This window comes from Taudactylus pleione, unplaced genomic scaffold (assembly GCF_031769625.1).
Source record: "Taudactylus pleione unplaced genomic scaffold, aTauple2 ptg001616l, whole genome shotgun sequence".
In the NCBI taxonomy this organism is placed as follows: domain Eukaryota; kingdom Metazoa; phylum Chordata; class Amphibia; order Anura; family Myobatrachidae; genus Taudactylus; species Taudactylus pleione.
The window spans coordinates 292,740-311,007 of record NW_028286013.1 but is presented as its reverse complement, the minus strand read 5'-3'; the positions used below and the strand labels follow the sequence as shown (position 1 = coordinate 311,007).

Sequence of the window (18,268 nt, the reverse complement as noted above, 5' to 3'; positions counted from 1 at the left end):
CTCCGTACCTCATAGTATCCAGTGTCCCTCAGAGGACTGAGAGAAGGATTCATAATGCAAGTACAAAGATTCAATGTTTCATTATATGACCTGTGTGCATCTAATACACCAATATTCTTCTAGATAATCTCAGTCAATGGAACTGAAATGACTAAGTGTTATTTTATTATTTTGTGGATTATTTAGAGTGAAAATCTGACTAATATGAAGGCAAAAGATACAGAGGGAGAAGAAGAGACGTATGTGACTGATAATAAGGCAGAAGATATAGAGGGAGAAGAAGAGACGTATGTGACTGATAATAAGGCAGAAGATATAGAGGGAGAAGAAGAGACGTATGTGACTGATATAAAGGCAGAAGATATAGAAGGAGAAGAGACATATGTGACTGATATAAAGGCAGAAGATATAGAGGGAGAAGAGGAGAAATATGTGACTGATATGAAGGCAGAAGATATAGAGGGAGAAGAAGAGACGTATGTGACTGATATGAAGGCAGAAGATATAGAGGGAGAAGAAGAGACATATGTGATTGATATGAAGGCAGAAAATATAGAGGGAGAAGAAGAGACGTATGTGACTGATATGAAGGCAGAAGATACAGAGGGAGAAGAAGAGACGTATGTGACTGATATGAAGGCAGAAAATATAGAGGGAGAAGAAGAGACGTATGTGACTGATATGAAGGCAGAACATATAGAGGGAGAAGAAGAGACGAATGTGACTGATATGAAGGCAGAAGATATAGAGGGAGAAGAAGAGACGTATGTGAGGGGTGATCAGCAGTGTAAGGAGGAGGAAATCCCTACAGATTTCAGCACAGGTGAGTAATAAACACTAATTTACAAAAGAGCCTCAAATATTCTCTCCATACACCGTGATGATTGTGTTCAGCTTTATTTTAACCAGTGTCTTATATGTGGAATATTTGTATGTACTACCAATTTACGTGGCTTTGCTTCCCCAGTCCAAAATATCCTTCTCGGTTAATAATTCAGTCTGCACAATAATCTCTTTCTACACTCTCTTCTGCCCCTATTATACTCCTGCTCTCCCCCTCACATCATGTCACTGTGTGATACCAGCCCAGAGATCTGACCAGTCTCCTCCCCACACTCTCTGGTGTATCTCATACATCAGGAGCCATCAGCCCCTATTATACTCCTCCTCTCCCCCTCACATCATGTCACTGTGTGTTACCAGCCCAGAAATCTGACCAGTCTCCTCCCCACACTCTCTGGAGTATCTCATACATCAGGAGCCATCAGCCCTTATTATACTCCTGCTCTCCCCCTCACATCATCTCACTGTGTGTTACCAGCCCAGAGATCTGACCAGTCTCCTCCCCACGCTTTGTGTATATCATACATCAGTGCAGGGGACGTAGCTATAATGATTAAATCACTGATCAATGTGATGAAAACCCTTGTAACATTATCCATGATCCTAATTTGCTTCTGTTCCCTGCTCTGCACTTCTGCTTTTTTCCTCTTTCTGCTGTTGCCCGTCTATGTGCCCTGCGCCATTCCCCTACATTGCCTGCTGCATCTCCTGCTCTATGCCCTGCACCATTCCCCTATCCTGTCCTTCTGCCTCTCCAGCTCTGTGCCCTGCACCAATACTTTACCCTGTCCTGCTGCCTCTTCCGCTCTGTGCCCTGTGCCATTCCCCTACCCTGTCCTGCTGCCTCCCCTGCTCTGTGCCCTGCACCATTTTCTTACTCTGTTCTGCCTCCCCAGCTGTGTGCCCTGCACCATTCCCCTACCCTGTCCTGCCTCCCCTACTTTGTGCCCTGCACCATTCCCCTACCCTGTCCTGCTGCCTCCCCTGCTCTGTGCCCTGCACCATTCCCCTACCCAGTCCTGTTGCCTCCCCCACTCTGTGCCCTGCGCCATTCCCCTACCCTGGCCTGCTGCCTCCCCCAGTCTGTGCCCTGCACCATTCCCCTACCCTGTCCTGCTGCCTCCCCCACTCTGTGCTCTGCACCATTTCTTTACCTTGTTCTGCTGCCTTCCCCGCTCTGGGCCATGCACCATTCCCCTTCCCTGTTCTGCTGCCTCCCCCACTCTGTGCCCTGCACCATTCCCCTACCCTGTCCTGCTGCCTACCCCGCTCTGTGCCCTGTACCATTCCCCTACCCTGTCCTGCCTCCCCTGCTCTGTGCCCTGTGCAATTCGCCTACCCTGTTCTGCTGCCTCCCCTGCTCTGTACCCTGCACCATTCCCCTACCCTGTCCTGCTGCCTCCCCTGCTCTGTGCCCTGCACCATTCCTCTGCCCTGTCCTGCTGCCTCCCCCGCTCTGTGCCATCATTCTGTGTTGCTCTTTCCTATTGCTCTCCTTCCCTCTCAGCGGTTATATACAGTGACTCATTACCCTAAGTTAGCATGACTCTGGTGGGGCTACTCTCCCTGAGGATGACCATATAGAGGCTGCTTTTTCTACATATATATTCACCTGGAGAACTTTGTGTAGTGTGGACGCAGTTGTTGGTAATTCGCCCACAAGTTTCCCGTGTGTGTATGTGTGAGGGCGGTCTAGATGGGTATTATGGTTCACCAACGTCACTGGCTAATGAGGCTTCCTGCTGTGATGATGGCTAGGGAACGTTACCCAGCAAAGTCTGCATTTGGGGGTAGATATACATTGGATGTGCCATCTGCCTGTCCCTGGGGCTGGGTCTATGACATGTGCTGATAATGTGGGTGTGGAATGTTATCTGTTCAAAGAGTCTTATTTATTGTTGGTTGATTTGGAAATTAAATAATGTGGTCATAGCTCATACCTGTAAATTAAACAACCAAACCCCTTCATAATAGTAACACCATGGTGGTGTAATGGTTAGTATTGCTGCCTCACAGCACTGAGTTCATGAGTTCAATTCCCAGCCAAGGTGCTGTGTGGAGTTTGTATGTGTATCCCCCAAAAATCATGCTGGTAGGTTAATTGGCTTCTGACAGAATTTAACCATAATGTGAGTGCGTGTAGATATGGGAGGGAATATAGATTGTAGGGACTGATGTGATTGGCCAAATATTCTCTGTAAAGTGCTGTGTAATATGTGTGCGCTGTATAAAGAACTCTGGTGGAAATACAATAACTCTGTTATTATTATTCAGATGGACGCACAAGCAGGAATGACTTGGAGGAAGATCTCATCTTGTCTACAGATATTAAAATAGAAGATAACATCACACAGGAATCTCCAGGAGATAATCATGTTATGCTAAATATACATCCAGTACCTCAGAGTGCAGATATATCATCTAATGCTTATAATTATCAGGACTGGTCTCCTGATACCTCAGCTTTTGTTAGACACAGTGCAGCTTATGCACCTTATAAATTATTTCCGTGTTCTGTTTGTGGGAAATGTTTTAAACAGAAATCACGTTTAGTTATACATGAGAGAAGTCACACAGGTGAGAAGCCATTTCCATGCTCTGAGTGTGGGAAATGTTTTATACGGAAATCAGATCTCGTTATACATCAGAGAAGGCACACAGGTGAGAAACCATTTCCATGCTCTGAGTGTGGAAAATGTTTTACACGGAAATCGGATCTTGTTATACATCAGAGATGTCACATAGGTGAGAAACCATTTTCATGTTCTGAGTGTGGAAAATGTTTTACACAGAAACCAAATCTAATTACACATCAGAGATGTCACACAGGTGAGAAATCATTTCCATGCTCTGAGTGTAGGAAATGTTTCACACAGAAATCAAATCTAATTCTACATCAGAGAAATCACACAGGTGAGAAACCATTTCCATGCTCTGAGTGTGGGAGATGTTTTAGAGATCAATCAAATCTTGTTAAGCATCAGAGAAGTCACACAGGTGAGAAACTATTTCCATGTTCTGAGTGTGGAAAATGTTTTGCAGTTAAATCAAATCTTGTTACACATCAGAGAAGTCATACAGGTGAGAAACTATTTTCATGTTCTGAGTGTGGAAAATGGTTTACAGTTAAATCAGATTTTGTTGCACATCAGAGAAGTCACACAGGTGAGAGGCCATTTGAATGCTCTGTGTGTAGGAAAAGTTTTACACGGAAATCAGATTGTATTACACATCAGAGAATTCACACTGGTGAGAAACCATTTCCATGCTCTGAGTGTGGAAAATGTTTTACACGGAAATCGAATCTAATTCTACATCAGAGAAATCACACAGGTGAGAAACCATTTCCATGCTGTGAGTGTGGGAAATGTTTTGCAGTTAAATCAAATCTTGTTAAGCATCAGAGAAGTCACACAGGTGAGAAACCATTTCCATGTTCTCAGTGTGGAAAATGTTTTGCAGTTAAATCAAATCTTGTTACACATCAGAGATCACACAGGTGAGAAACCATTTCCATGCTCTGAGTGTGGGAAATGTTTTACACAGAAGTCACATCTTGGTAGACATGAGATCTCACACAAGAGAAAAGCATTTTTCTACATCAGGGTCCTTAGGTATCCACAGGGATACCTTGGGGGTATAAGTGAGTTGGTACAACCGGGCGTAACGCAGTTAAAAATTTCATCTTCCCGGGATGCACCAGGCTCTCCTCTTATACTCCGCCCCCAGGAGGTCCTATGGACGTCCACACCGCCGCTCTGTTACCCCGCTGGCGCCGAGACTCCAGTACTGATCTGGGGATCTCGGCAGGCTTCCGGGGTTCTTACTAGCAGGGATCCCTTACTGTGGCCGGACGCCCGGGGATTTGGTAAGTAGCGGGCACCCGTGGTGGACACGTGCCATCACAGTCATGCTTTTTTTCCCCAGGGCTGGTGGCTCCCTGGGGAAGTGCCCTCCTGGAGTCCTGCGCTGCCACTAGACCACCGGGGACAAGAGGACCGGCGCAGAGCGGAACGCTCCAGCGTCCCTGGGGTTAACTGCAGGCCAGGGGAGGATGCCTTCCCTGTTGAACAGCCGGCTCCTCACCCGCTGCATAGCGCACCATTCCACTGCACTCTGGCGCACTGGCTATACTCTCCCGGCATCTCCTTATTTCTGAGCTCTGGCGGCAATTTTCTACAGCCTGTCGCAGTCTCCAGCATTGCGGAGCTGGGTCCCCCTCTGCATACCCCTCCACGTTAGCGAGGTCAGTGTATGTAGCACTTGGTCATTATAGCAGGCTATTCTGCATTGTATGTGACTTATGCTAGTGCTGTCTACCTGTATATTTATTTTCTCTGTCAGCCATTTTATCTGTCCCTTTTTCTCTTTACAACAGACCCCTACAGTACAGGTGCTGTTCAGGGGGGGTTCAATTGTATCACAGATATTTTTTTTTTTCTGTGTATAGTGTCACATACACTGTGTCTGCTGCCATGTTAGGTAGTGAGGAGTCTTTGCAGATCTCTGCTCCTGTCCTGTTTTCCTGTGTCAGATGTAAGACAGGAATTGGGGAAGAAAATAGGGATAGGGGAGACGTTTATCGGCTCTGCCCATGTATTGCCCCATGGAGTTCATGCAGCAGCCATTGTTCCCAGCTCCCTTGCAGGGGTACCCCGGGCAGATGATGGTGGCACAATGTCCCCCTCAGCATACACCTCAGGTATCTCCAGGAACCTATCTGGGTGAACTCTGTCTACCACGGTACAAAACCGAACAGATTTTGCAGGAATCACTGCTTCGGCCTGCTAAAAGGCTATTATTGTCATCCCAGTCTACACATTATGATGAGAATGACATGACGTCTGATGATGATGAAATTCTTGACTTATCTGATTCTGAACCCCCTCCGAAGGAGGTAGAGGCTAAGTCTAAGATATATTCCAGGCCTCATATGGGCGGTCCATATAGCCATGGTGATTGAGGACAAAGACCTACCTGTGGCTAAGCCTACATATGCTTACTTTAAGGATGTTAAAAGCACTGCTGCAGTGTTTCCCCTGTCTGGTTGGTTAGTGGATCATTTGGAGGCATGGAAGTCTCTTGGGAAGGGGTTTCAGCCTCATCAACATTTTGGCATATGCCTTCCCTTTTGCTGAGGATTATTTCACTAAATGGGAAACTCCCCCCTTAGGTGGATTCTCACGTAACGTGCTTGGTGAAGAGAGCGACCCTACCTATGCCTTCCATGCCTTCTCTGAAATATACTATGGACCGCAAGGTGGAGGTATGTCTGAAATCAATTTACTCCCTCGCTGTTGGGGCATGGCTGTCTGCTGGGTGGCCAGAGCCATGGAAAAAGGATGCCTTGGAAGTGTCATTGTCTTCAGGGGCTACCAGTCAGCAAATTGTGCTAGTAAGCGCATTAATGAGGCAGCTTTGGATGTTAGCCTGCTTCTAGGCAATATCAGCTTGCCGCTTCCTGTGGTTATGCTCTTGGAGAGCGGATGCAGTTTCCAAGAAGGGCTTGGAATGTTTACCGTATAATGGTCAGGTCCTGTTCGGCCCTGACTTAGACAGATTTGTGGATATGCTGGCGGCAGCAAAATCTGCATGTCTACCTTCAGCTCCGACTCCATCAGGGTCCGTGACCTCGTCCTATCAGGCTCAAGGTAAGACTAAAGTGCAGTTCTTTTTGAGACCATCAGGTACCAAGAAGGCTGCCAAGCCCAGTAAACAAGCTTGGAGCACCAGATATCCGGCGGCTAAGCCCGACAACAAGCACTCAGCCTGACGGGAAGGGTCTCCTCTTGGGGGACTCCAAGGTGGGAGGCCGACTTCTTCAGTTCACCCAGTGCTGGTGCCAGACCACCACAGACACTTGGGTAAGGGAAGAGGTCTCACGGGTATGCCCTCTCCTTCTGCAGAAGGCCTCCCCATCAGTTCTTTACCACAGACCTTCATTCACACCAGGAGAAGGCTCTGGAAATCCACAAGGTAGTGCACTCTATGCTCCAGGCAGGGGTTGTAGTGCCGGTCCCTTTACCCCAAAGGGGGACGGGTTATTACTCCAACCTCTTTCTGGTACAAAAAAAACAGATCATACCATCCTATCCTCCGCCTGCTACCTTACTTGGATGACCTCCTACTGTTAGCCGGGTCTCCAGAGGTACTTCACTCAGCCATCACAACGTGCATCCAGAGGAATGGTCTCCACCAGGAAGTATTTCAGCTCCTAGTGGACAGGTATGGCCTTCCCGAAATAGACCTCATGGCCTTCCAGACACAACTGCAAGCTGCTGGTGTATGGGTCCCGAACAAGAGACGCAGAGGCTCTTCTGGTAGACGCTCTGTCGGTACAGTGGACCTTCCAGTTTGCGTACCTGTTTCCTCCGTTCTTCGAGTACTTCGAAAGTTCAAGCAAGAAGGAGGCACAATCCTGCTGGTAGCTCCAACATGGCTCAGACGTCACTGGTACTGAGATCTTTGGAGTCTCTCCATCGACACTCCATTGCTGTTGCAACGCCCGGACCTGTTGTCTCAGGGTCCTTGTCTTAACCCAGATCTGGGTCACCTGTCTTTGATGGCGTGGCTCTTGAGACATCCCTCCTAAGGTCGAAAGGTTTCTCCAGCTCCGTGGTGAACACCATGCTCAGGGCTAGAAAGCCTGCTTCAACCAGGATTTACCACAGGGTGTGGCATACCTATTTTGAATGGTGTCACCTTAAAGGGTACGATCCTCTGGTGTTTCAAGATGTCCAGAGTTCTAGCCTTCTTACAGGCAGGCTTGGATCAGGGTCTCCGCCTTGCCTCCTTAAGGGTGCAGGATTCTGCCCTGTCGGTGTGGTTTCAGCATAGGATTGCTCCTCTTCCTGATATCCGCACCTTTATGCAGGGGGTCCTTCGCATTCAGCCTCCCTTTGTCCCTCCAGTGGCTCCTTGGGATTTGCCTGTAGTCCTGAGGGCTCTACAAGGATCTCCATTTGATCGCCTGGGCTCAGTGGATTTCAAATGGCTTACAGCTATGGTTTCCACAAGAAGGGATGGCCGGCCAATAAGCAAACTTTGACCCAGTGGATTCGCATGGCGATATCTGAGGCTTATACTCATGACGGCATTCCAGCGCCGCCCTCTGTGACCGCTCATTCTACTCGGTCTGTGATTACCTCGTGGGCAGCTCAGCATGGCGCCTCGGCTGTTCAGCTGTGTAAGGCGGCCACGTGGTCTTCTGTCCAGATTTTTGTGAGATATGCTTTTGATACATTCGCCTCTCAGGATGCTTCCTTTGGGAGGTGGATTCTCCTTTCTGCACAGGAGCATCCCCACCCTTGACGGATACTGCTTTGGGACATCCCCAAGGTATCCCTGTGGATCCCTAAGGACCCTGATGTAGAAAATGAGATATGGTAAGAACTTACCTTTGTTATCTCTGTTTCTACAAAGTCCTTAGGGTCCACAGGGCGCCCACGTTGTCACCCTGTGCTCCAGTAGGGTGTTGCTCTGGTCACCAGTCTTCTGTCTCCTTTGTGTGAGAATGAGATTCTTGTGTGTGCCAGACTTTCTTCTCTCTTTTTCTCCTCCGGCCTATGGCTTAGTACGTAACTGAAGGTGCCTTGGCCTGGGGGCAGGGTATAGGAGGGGAGCCTTATGCATCCTGGGAGGATGACATTTTTAACTGCATGGTGCACGGTTGTCCCAACTCACCTGTACCCCCAAGGTATCCCTGTGGACCCTGAGCACTTCGTAGAAACAAGAGATATGGTAAGAACTTACCTTTGTTATCTCTGTTATATGAGCTGACATAAAACAGGGCTGTAGCAATACTCCAGTCACACAGTATTTCAATATTTTAAGTTATCCATCCACAGATAATTGGGATGTGTGCTATTAATATAAAAAGAGGAGGGATGTATAGCGCTAGGGAAACCTTAACAATAAATAATGAATATAGGGTTAGATAAAGATGCGATACAAATGTATAATATTTTAATATGAACCATCCCAGGGGCAGTGACAGGTATCACTGTCTATGCCGTCAGGAGGTGTTTTGGATGCTGCCACAAGCCGCCATCGCAGCTTGTTTCCTTCTCGCTCCCTTTCCGGGACGCATTGTTCTTCTGCCGCAGCTTCAGACAGCCTCCTCTGTTACCAGGCAACATAGATGCCGAACTGGGATGCCTGCTGGGAAGTCAGGATGCCGGGCAGCCACACATACTTCTGGGACCACTGGATGACAGGCACTGGCTCAGCTGTTGGTCATTAGCTAATCTCCAGCTTTGCTTGTTATTGATGCAATATCTTTTAAAAGTCTGCCGGTTTGGCACCATCTTGCTGGTTATAGCGTACCCTTAGCATGTGTATTCCGGTTCCTGTCAGTCGTATTCCCTGTCAGTATCCATTTTCATAGTGTGAGACTTCTGCATAGCTGTGACTCCATTGGAACATCTAATTATTCACTCGCTGCAGTTATCCAGAGCAGTGCCACCAGCATTCGGGAAGTTCACAGCAAGTGGTTTTCATCTCAAGCCTGACCTTTGCCTTTGGGCTTACTGCACCTGTGGCATACCCATCTAGCGGCCTCCATTTGTAGCCTGGTCCTCTCAGCCTTCAAGGCCGCATACCACCTTGGCCCTCAAGGCTGCACCTTGCCACTAAAGCTGCAACTCGGCCGTCAAGGCCTCATACCAATGACAAGGCCGCACCTCGGCCCTCAAGGCTGCATACCACCTACAAAGCTGCACATTTCCATCAATGTCACACCTTTGCCATTTTGGTGGCCTATCTGCATTCAGGTCACTCCTTTTGAAGTACAATAAAATACAATACTTTCTGTACGTTATTATAAATATTATTTTCATTATAATTGTAATTTTCTATTTTTTATTAAATTTGTATAGCTGTATATTGATGTTTAGTCTTATTTTAAATGGCATTTGATATGTAATTTATAGATAAATACTGCATCTCTGCTGTAAATATAAATGTAATATTATTGATGTCATTATTCTAAATCCCTTTATTTGCAGTTAAGCAATGTAATGTGCTGCCCCTGAAACTCAATATTTCCCCTCACCCATGATACTGTAAAACAAAGGAAATCCAGCATGGGATAGTGGGGGCCTTCAGGCTTTATGAAGATCCAGTCGCACACACAAAGGAGAAGGTCCTGACCTATCCAACGTTTTTGAATCAAGCAATTTTTATTGAAAAACAAGTTTACAAAATTTACAAAAATACAAACAAAATAAAGTCCTCAGTTACATATATGATAAATCATACATATGATACAAATAGACCAAAAAAATCTGTTCATCAGACAATATACAAAAATCAACAAAGTAGGTATAAAAAAAATCACCTCAATATACAGAACATACAATATCAGTGATTAAAGAACATAGATATGCTTATATCAAGGAAAGCACGATATATTTGGGTAAGTCGATTATCTTTGCCCGAGGCCAGGCACACACATCCCACCCAAAATGGAAAAAGGGAAATTTAGACATAGTATTACGGGTTTTGAACATATGCTTTCCGTGACTAATCACATCACCCACCAAGATTCTCCAATTAAGCATATCAGGAGGGTCAAATGCAAACCACCTTCGGGCTACAATTACCTTGGCCAGTTTAGAAAGACACATAACATAACGGTATAATATCAGGGAATGTGTTTCCTCCAGGTCAAGTCTGAACAAGCAAATTTCAGGGCTGAAGCTCGGTAGAGAGGGGTCCGTTACCAAGATGTCCCTCCAAACATGATCCCAAAATATATGAACTAGTGGGCATTCCCATAGCAGGTGCCAGAAACCAGCATTCTCCTCCCTACATCTAGGACAGAATCATCCCTAAAACCAGCATGGTGCAAAAAAACAGGTGTACGATATACTCAATGCAGGACATAAAAATTTACCTATTGATACCTAACACAGGGTGTAGTGTATTTAATTGAACTTAATATTTGAGACCAATGTTCATCAGAGAGTTGGCCCAAATCTGTTTCAAATTTTACCCTAAGGGGTATAAGCAATTCTGGAAATATTCTATCATTGAGAACTGCATAGATAGAAGACACCCTATACTATGGACTTAACAGGAGATGGGGAGAGTACAGGAGAAGCACAGGCAAATTGTGTATGTAAAGCATGTCGTAATTGCAAGTACCGAAAAAATGCTATATTAGGAATATTAAAGTCAATTTGTAGCTGCTGAAACGATTTGAAGTTTGCACCCTCATACACTTGACCTAGAGTCCTAACACACTTCAGGAGCCATATATTATCCGATGATAATTTAAGTAGTTCAGGATAAGACCTATTAAACCAGAGAGGGGAATCAGTATCCTTATCAGACCAGTCAAAAAGGGTATGAGCGTAACGACAAATTAACAGAGCCTGACAAAGTAAAGGGGGTAACCCAGAAGCAGACATACCAGAAAGTAAAAACAATAAAGGGGTAATGAAAGATCCCACCCGTTCAGCCAGGAAGCCCAGTAACATTGTACCAGCGGAACCAGACACCCAATCAGATAAATGATCTAACTGAGCAACTATGTGGTAGAACCGAAGATTAGGAAGAGCCAGCCCCCCAGAAGCCCTAGATCTATAAAGGGCTTTAATGGATATTCTAGCAGACCCATGACCCCGTATAAAAGAGGAGAGTATACTATCAATAGCAGAAAACACCCTCTTGGGAACATAAACTGGGGAATGTTGCAGGTTATATAGATACTTGGGTTGAATAGACATTTTAAACAGATTTATTGGTCCTAGAACCGACAAAGGCAATTTTTTCCAAACATGGACCTTCGCTTTAAAATGAGCTGTTATAGGATCAATATTTTGCGACATATAGTCCGAAGCCAGTGGCATAATCCACACACCCAGATATTTAAATCTTATGGTCCACTGCAAGGGGCAAGACAACTGCTCTCGTTCCGGGATACGGCCTGACATGGGGAATAAACTAGACTTATCCCAATTAATAAGTAGTCCTGAAAAAACACCCATCATGATAATAATACCCAACACCGACTCCAATGAAAATAAATTCCTATAACTATATCCAGCAGGAAACTCCCTCAAAAATAATTAGAACTGGTCCCCTGGTGGAACAATCATTTATAAATCTTACATCAAAAACAGAGGATGTAAACTGATTTAAGGTACTATACATTATATGCAATACAGTACTATATAGAGCAACATACTATAGTGATCAAACACAAAATATACCCAATAAAATAGCAAATAGTAAAAACAAAAGAAATTGCAAAAATTGCTATAGAGACCTGTATCAGTGTAAAGGGCAAATGCCTAAATTGAAGGATTCAAATAATTTGAGGCAGAAAAATTTCAACTAGGAGCACGGGGCTGCCTTTCCAACCAAACCTCCGCATCATGGTAGTAGCAAAAAAATGCAATCTCGCAATCTTGCAGGATATAAAATGGAATACTGGATGTTACTGTCCCGAAGTTTGCGTTTGACTTGCAAGAACTGCGATCGATTCTTCTGCACCTCCAATGCGAAATCAGGGAACATTGAAACAGAATGGTTCTCATACTGCAGCGGACCCTTGGCACGGGCCAAACGAAGAACAGTGCCCCGATCTTTAAAGTGTAACAGATGAGCAATGAAGGTTCTAGCAGGAGCTCCAGGTGGAGCAGGTCTAGAGGGGAGCCTATGGACATGCTCCACAGCAAATTGGGGACCAAAGACTTCCCAAGTAAATAGATGAATTAGCCAGTCCTCAAGAAATTTCTCAGGGGTAAAGCCTTCCGACTGCTCAGGAAGCCCAACAAGACAGATATTGTTGTGTCTAAGCTGACCCTCAACATCAGACAGTTTAGCTTGAGTGGACACCACCTGAGAAGACAAATCTTCAACCTTATGCTTTAAAGGAGAGGTGACATATTCCAAGTCCGAAATGCGGTGCTCTGTTTCACCCACTCTATCCCTTATTTTTTGGAAATCCTGGTGAAGCAAGGACACATCAACTTGAACTTGACCAATTTTATCAGTGACTCTTTGTTCAGAGGTGGAGATGGCCTGTAAAATTTGTTGTGTAGAATGAGATGCACCACTATGATCAGCATCACCCTCAAGAGGCGGAGGGGGGGGCGGCCGCAACTTGATTAGATGATAGAGGTACCTGAGATGTTCTTGCATACTTCTCCAGTCTGCCAGCAGCCCCAGTGGTATTGCCAGTTTTACCCATGTTGGTACAAATAATATGAGGACACTCCACACGTAATATAGTGCAATAGAAGCACTATGAGAACCAGCAATTTACAGATAAACACTTAGTGCCAACAGGCTGCAGCACAGCTAATAGGAATTCAATATGTCCCACTTTACAGGATCCAGCAGGTGAACCCAATCAGAGCAGTATTGTATAGGTCACCGACAATAAGGAGCACTGCAGGCAAGCAGCTTCATCCAGAGAGCAGTACAGGTTATGCAGATACACTCCTATAATGTAGGCAACAGGAGAAGTGTAATGGAGGAGCGTAGCACGGGAGGCTCCAGGATCTAAGATGGCGGCTGCAAGGTGACTCACCACACCAGAGACCCAGCAGAGGAGCGTTAGTGGGGAACAGACACCCAGCGCCAATGATTGCAGAGTGGAGCGCCGCGGAAGGACCACAACAGCAGCAGGAGGAGGCAAAGTTCAGCCGCAAGGCAGCATCTCACAGTGGTCAGGAGCGCTCACTGACAGGAGAGCAGACACCGCTACAGTCTCAGGATGCTCCGTCGCAGATTCGCCCACTGCGAGGCACCGGAGACCCCCACACGACACACCAGAGACCTCAGGAGACATACCCGCACCAGCAGGTAAGATAGATCACCAGGGAAACAAGATAAAATCATGAGAAATCATGGGAGCCGCAGAAAAACGCTGTCACTCCATGCAAAACCAAGCCACGCCCTCTGTACCCAATGATGTTATTCCCTAAGGACTATTTGAATGTGAACCTATAAATTGTACTGAAGTGACCTTTGGAAGTCAGTGCATTGAGAACTGAAGGTTTGTGTTGGTGCCAGCCGCACATGCGCAGTGTAAGGGGCGGTACTCTATTTGTATTTCTTTGTGCAAATAAATCTTTTGGACTTTGGAACTCCAACTAAGCTGAGCGGCCTTCCCTTTATTAAAGTAAAATAATTGTGAACAATGGGGGCTGTTATTGACCAAGCCAGCGTGCCTCTAGTGGTCTTACACGGTATCTGCCTGGTGATAGTAACAGATGTTCTAACTGAGGGCCTGATTCAGCAAGGAATGCTACAGAGAAATTGCACGCACCCAGCCACTGCGATAATATGCTAATGAACGCATCCCTGGGTGCAACTAGACCTCTGGCCGCATGGTCTTAATTATACATGCTCCCGTAATGGCGCTCAAATGCACAGACACCTTGCATTTCTGACCACTGGCCAAATGGCACTTCCTGTCAGTCACGTTCAGGAGGGAATGCGTACACACTGCAAACTCCCTTACTGGACCGCAGTGACTGGTTCGCACACGGGTAGTGCGATGCATGAGCAAAAATACAAATTCCTCAGTTGCATAGACTGCATGTGTGTATTTCATGAGCACACATTTCTGTGAATTAGCAGCTCCACCATTTTGTGAGTGACAGCAATCTCATTCTGTGAGTGCTGAATCTGCCGTTAACCACAGGGTGTGATGGCATACCTAATCTGTATTGCACAAGGAACACGTCCATTAAGGCGTCAGCCTTAATGATCGCAATTTCATTGCTTTTTGAAGTTTGAGTGGCAGAAAATCAATAGGTTTTGTGAATTTTCAGATCATGTCCAAGCAACCTTAATGGAACATATGAAACCATAAGGTTTTTTGTCTATGGAATATATATATATATATATATATATACAGTATATATATATATACACACAGTATATATATATATATAATTCAGGGAACTACCTCACCGCTTGACCCCTAACATACAGGCAGTTAGTCTGAAAATATAACAGCTTTGTTGAGTCCTCCCTGCCTCCTGTAGGTATGGACACTGGCCTCCAGGCACACTTAAGGTGCCTACACAATTGGCGATGTGCTCACGATCCGACATTGTGTATGATTTCCCATGAACTCTCCCCAGGAGCTCCCCGGCAGTCGTGGGCACGATTTGGTGTAAAAAGCCACCAATTGGATACACGATCGCGCATCATGTGCGATGTCCAAATCGTGAAATCGTACACGATAAATCATGAGCTTACCAAACAACACACGAGGATCTTCACGATTGGTTGAAAAATTTTAAAATGGGTGGGGCTAGCTAGGGGGTATAAAAAGCAGGCACCATTTTAACTCTGTGCACATTCTGCTCTGGTACTAGTGAGGCTAGGTGTATACCTGCTGAGCCCTGTACATTGCTACTGTGCTCTGCTCTGTATTTGGCTTACCTTTGCAAAGTGTGTTCTACCTGCAAGTGTGTGCTACCTGCATTCTATCCTGTTCCTGAATTTTGTGCTGATGGATCCCTATTGGTATAGAGTGTTGGTCGCCTATGCTGGGGTCAAGGTGATGAAGGAAAGGACCACTCAAAAAGGAGAACATGCTGAACCAAGGAGTGGCTGCTGCAAAGGGATACTCGCTCTCACATGCCCCTGCTGATGGAGATCAAAGCGAACACGGACTACCGCATCTACCTGTGCATGGATGATGACACCTTCCAGGAGTTGCTGAGTATGGTGACCCCCCACATCGGAAGGCAGGACACAAGACTGCGGAGGACAATCCCTGCTGAAGAGAAACTGGTGGCTACCCTGAGGTACCTGGCTACAAGAAGGTCACTGGAAGACCTGAAGTTTGGGCCCCTCATCTCCCCTGAGTCCTTGGGCATCATCATCCCGGAGACCTGCAAGGCTATTGTTAAAGTGCTGCTGTACCAGTATTGTAAGGTAAGAAAAAAAAAAAAGTACACATTTGTTTCTTATGATAGAACAAAAGAATCTTTTTTTTTTTTCACTCTTTAAATACCAATATTGTCAGCCAATAAGGCTGCACCAACAACACTGTACCAATAACACTGCGCCAACAACACTGTGCCAACAACACTGCACAGTAATACATAAGATTTTTGGGGGGTTTTATATATAAATTTTAAAGCATGCATATAAAATGCAGAAATCAGCATTATCACCAAATGTTATCAGTCCCAATAGCCAGGCTGCTGTATGGTATATGGTTGGTCAGATGCCAGATTGAACAGACCAATACACACATGGCACAAGTACAAATTGTGGCCACGGCTTCCAGCAATCTGTACTTGCTCCATGCGTGTAGTGACCTTGTCCAATCAGCGTCATCACCACCGTAGAGCATACAGTAGCTATTGGGAGTGATAACATTTGGTGATAGTACAGGCAACAATAATACAAAAAATACATCTTCAAAAAATGGGGCAAATCATCTTCTGCCTCCAGCATAGCAGTGTAAATAGCCTGGCTTGTGGATGGGGTACTGGGTGGGAGAGTAGCCTCCAACTGGGCTGGGGGGGCCCAGAGAGGTGGATTGGGCAGGTGAGCACATAAGAGGGTCTGCTATATATGTAGAAATATGCAGATTAGAAGTTAGAGGCCTAATCAGCAGCTCATAGACCAGCCGCTGGAACTCCCTTTGTCTTTGCCCTATCATTTGGCGCATTGCGCTATTTATATGTGACGTAAAGTCATCAATATGGTCTGGTTTTCTTTGGAGGATTCATTACGCCTGCTGCAGGAATATGTCCTCTGGCTCGGTGGGTTGCTGTTGCTGCTGCTTTTTCCCCTGCCATTTTTTTTTCTTTGGGGAGGTGCGGAAGATGTTGGGAGGGGGGGTTCAATGGTCCGTGGGCATGGGGATGATGTATCCACCTTGCTGTCCCTGATCAGATTGATGTCAGGAGTTGTGGACAAATCAGGGTCTTGGGTGGGAGTCTGTATAGGAAAAAATTTAGAAAAAATATTATGGTTATGTTTTAACTCATTTTTTACTATTTTCCAAACACCATGTATAAGTCAAAGAGCATCGCTGAAGAGTTTCTCTATCACAGCTCTTACCTGTGCACTTATCAGACCACCCTCATTATACATCCCCTGACTTTCTGTCACCAGAAATCCTCAGGCAGTGACAGGAGGAAGCCGGCAGTGATCGGTCAGTGACTGACCTGTTACCAGGTTACTTCTTCTAGTCTGTAAGAGCTGCACAATGGTGAGAGCGGGGGATGGAGGAGCTTCTCTATCACAGCTCTTACCTGTGCACTTATCAGACCACCCTCATTATACATCCCCTGACTTTCTGTCACCAGAAATCCTCAGGCAGTGACAGGAGGAAGCCGGCAGTGATCGGTCAGTGACTGACCTGTTACCAGGTTACTTCTTCTAGTCTGTAAGAGCTGCACAATGGTGAGAGCAGGGGATGGAGGACCTTCTCTATCACAGCTCTTACCTGTACACTAATAAGACATATGCTGAGAAATGGATGATGATAAAGTCACTCACTAACCAATAATCTCCTGTGTCTTCCTCTTAGTGTGTGAGAAGTAGAGCAGGTTGGCAGTTGCTTATCAAAGATATTTATATTTAATAAGGTACTTTACAATAGAATTACAATATCCTTTCAGTCAGATGCGATAGTAATATAACATTTATTATATAGAACAATGTATGCAGTGATGAAAGGTGTCAGTAGATTAGTTACACTGTATGCAGTGATGAAATGTGTCAGTAAGATTAGTTACAATGTATGCAGTGATGAAAGGTGTCAGTAAGATTAGTTACAATGTATGCAGTGATGAAAGGTGTCAGTAGATTAGTTACAATGTATGCAGTGATGAAAGGTGTCAGTAGATTAGTTACAATGTATGCAGTGATGAAAGGTGTCAGTAAGATTAGTTACAATGTATGCAGTGATGAAAGGTGTCAGTAGATTAGTTACAATGTATGCAGTGATGAAAGGTGTCAGTAAGATTAGTTACAATGTATGCAGTGATGAAAGGTGTCAGTAGATTAGTTACAATGTATGCAGTGATGAAAGGTGTCAGTAGATTAGTTACAATGTATGCAGTGATGAAAGGTGTCAGTAAGATTAGTTACAATGTATGCAGTGATGAAAGGTGTCAGTAAGATTAGTTACAATGTATGCAGTGATGAAAGGTGTCAGTAGATTAGTTACAATGTATGCAGTGATGAAAGGTGTCAGTAAGATTAGTTACAATGTATGCAGTGATGAAAGGTGTCAGTAAGATTAGTTACAATGTATGCAGTGATGAAAGGTGTCAGTAAGATTAGTTACAATGTATGCAGTGATGAAAGGTGTCAGTAGATTAGTTACAATGTATGCAGTGATGAAAGGTGTCAGTAGATTAGTTACAATGTATGCAGTGATGAAAGGTGTCAGTAAGATTAGTTACAATGTATGCAGTGATGAAAGGTGTCA

At 45.2% G+C, this 18,268-nt stretch overlaps 1 protein-coding gene across 1 annotated transcript in view; it reads left to right on the top strand.

Annotated features, from left to right (window-relative positions):
- Positions 1-671: 671 nt before the first annotated feature.
- LOC148442105 (uncharacterized) overlaps positions 672-18,268 on the top strand; it is a 252,714-nt gene continuing 235,117 nt past the window's right edge. The window contains exons 1-4 of the mRNA XM_088464229.1: positions 672-823; positions 3,118-4,313; positions 6,017-6,109; positions 6,531-6,647. Of these exons, the coding sequence (XP_088320355.1) occupies positions 682-823; positions 3,118-4,313; positions 6,017-6,109; positions 6,531-6,647 (1,548 nt within the window). The 5' untranslated portion in view covers positions 672-681. The remainder of the gene's footprint in view (positions 824-3,117; positions 4,314-6,016; positions 6,110-6,530; positions 6,648-18,268) is intronic.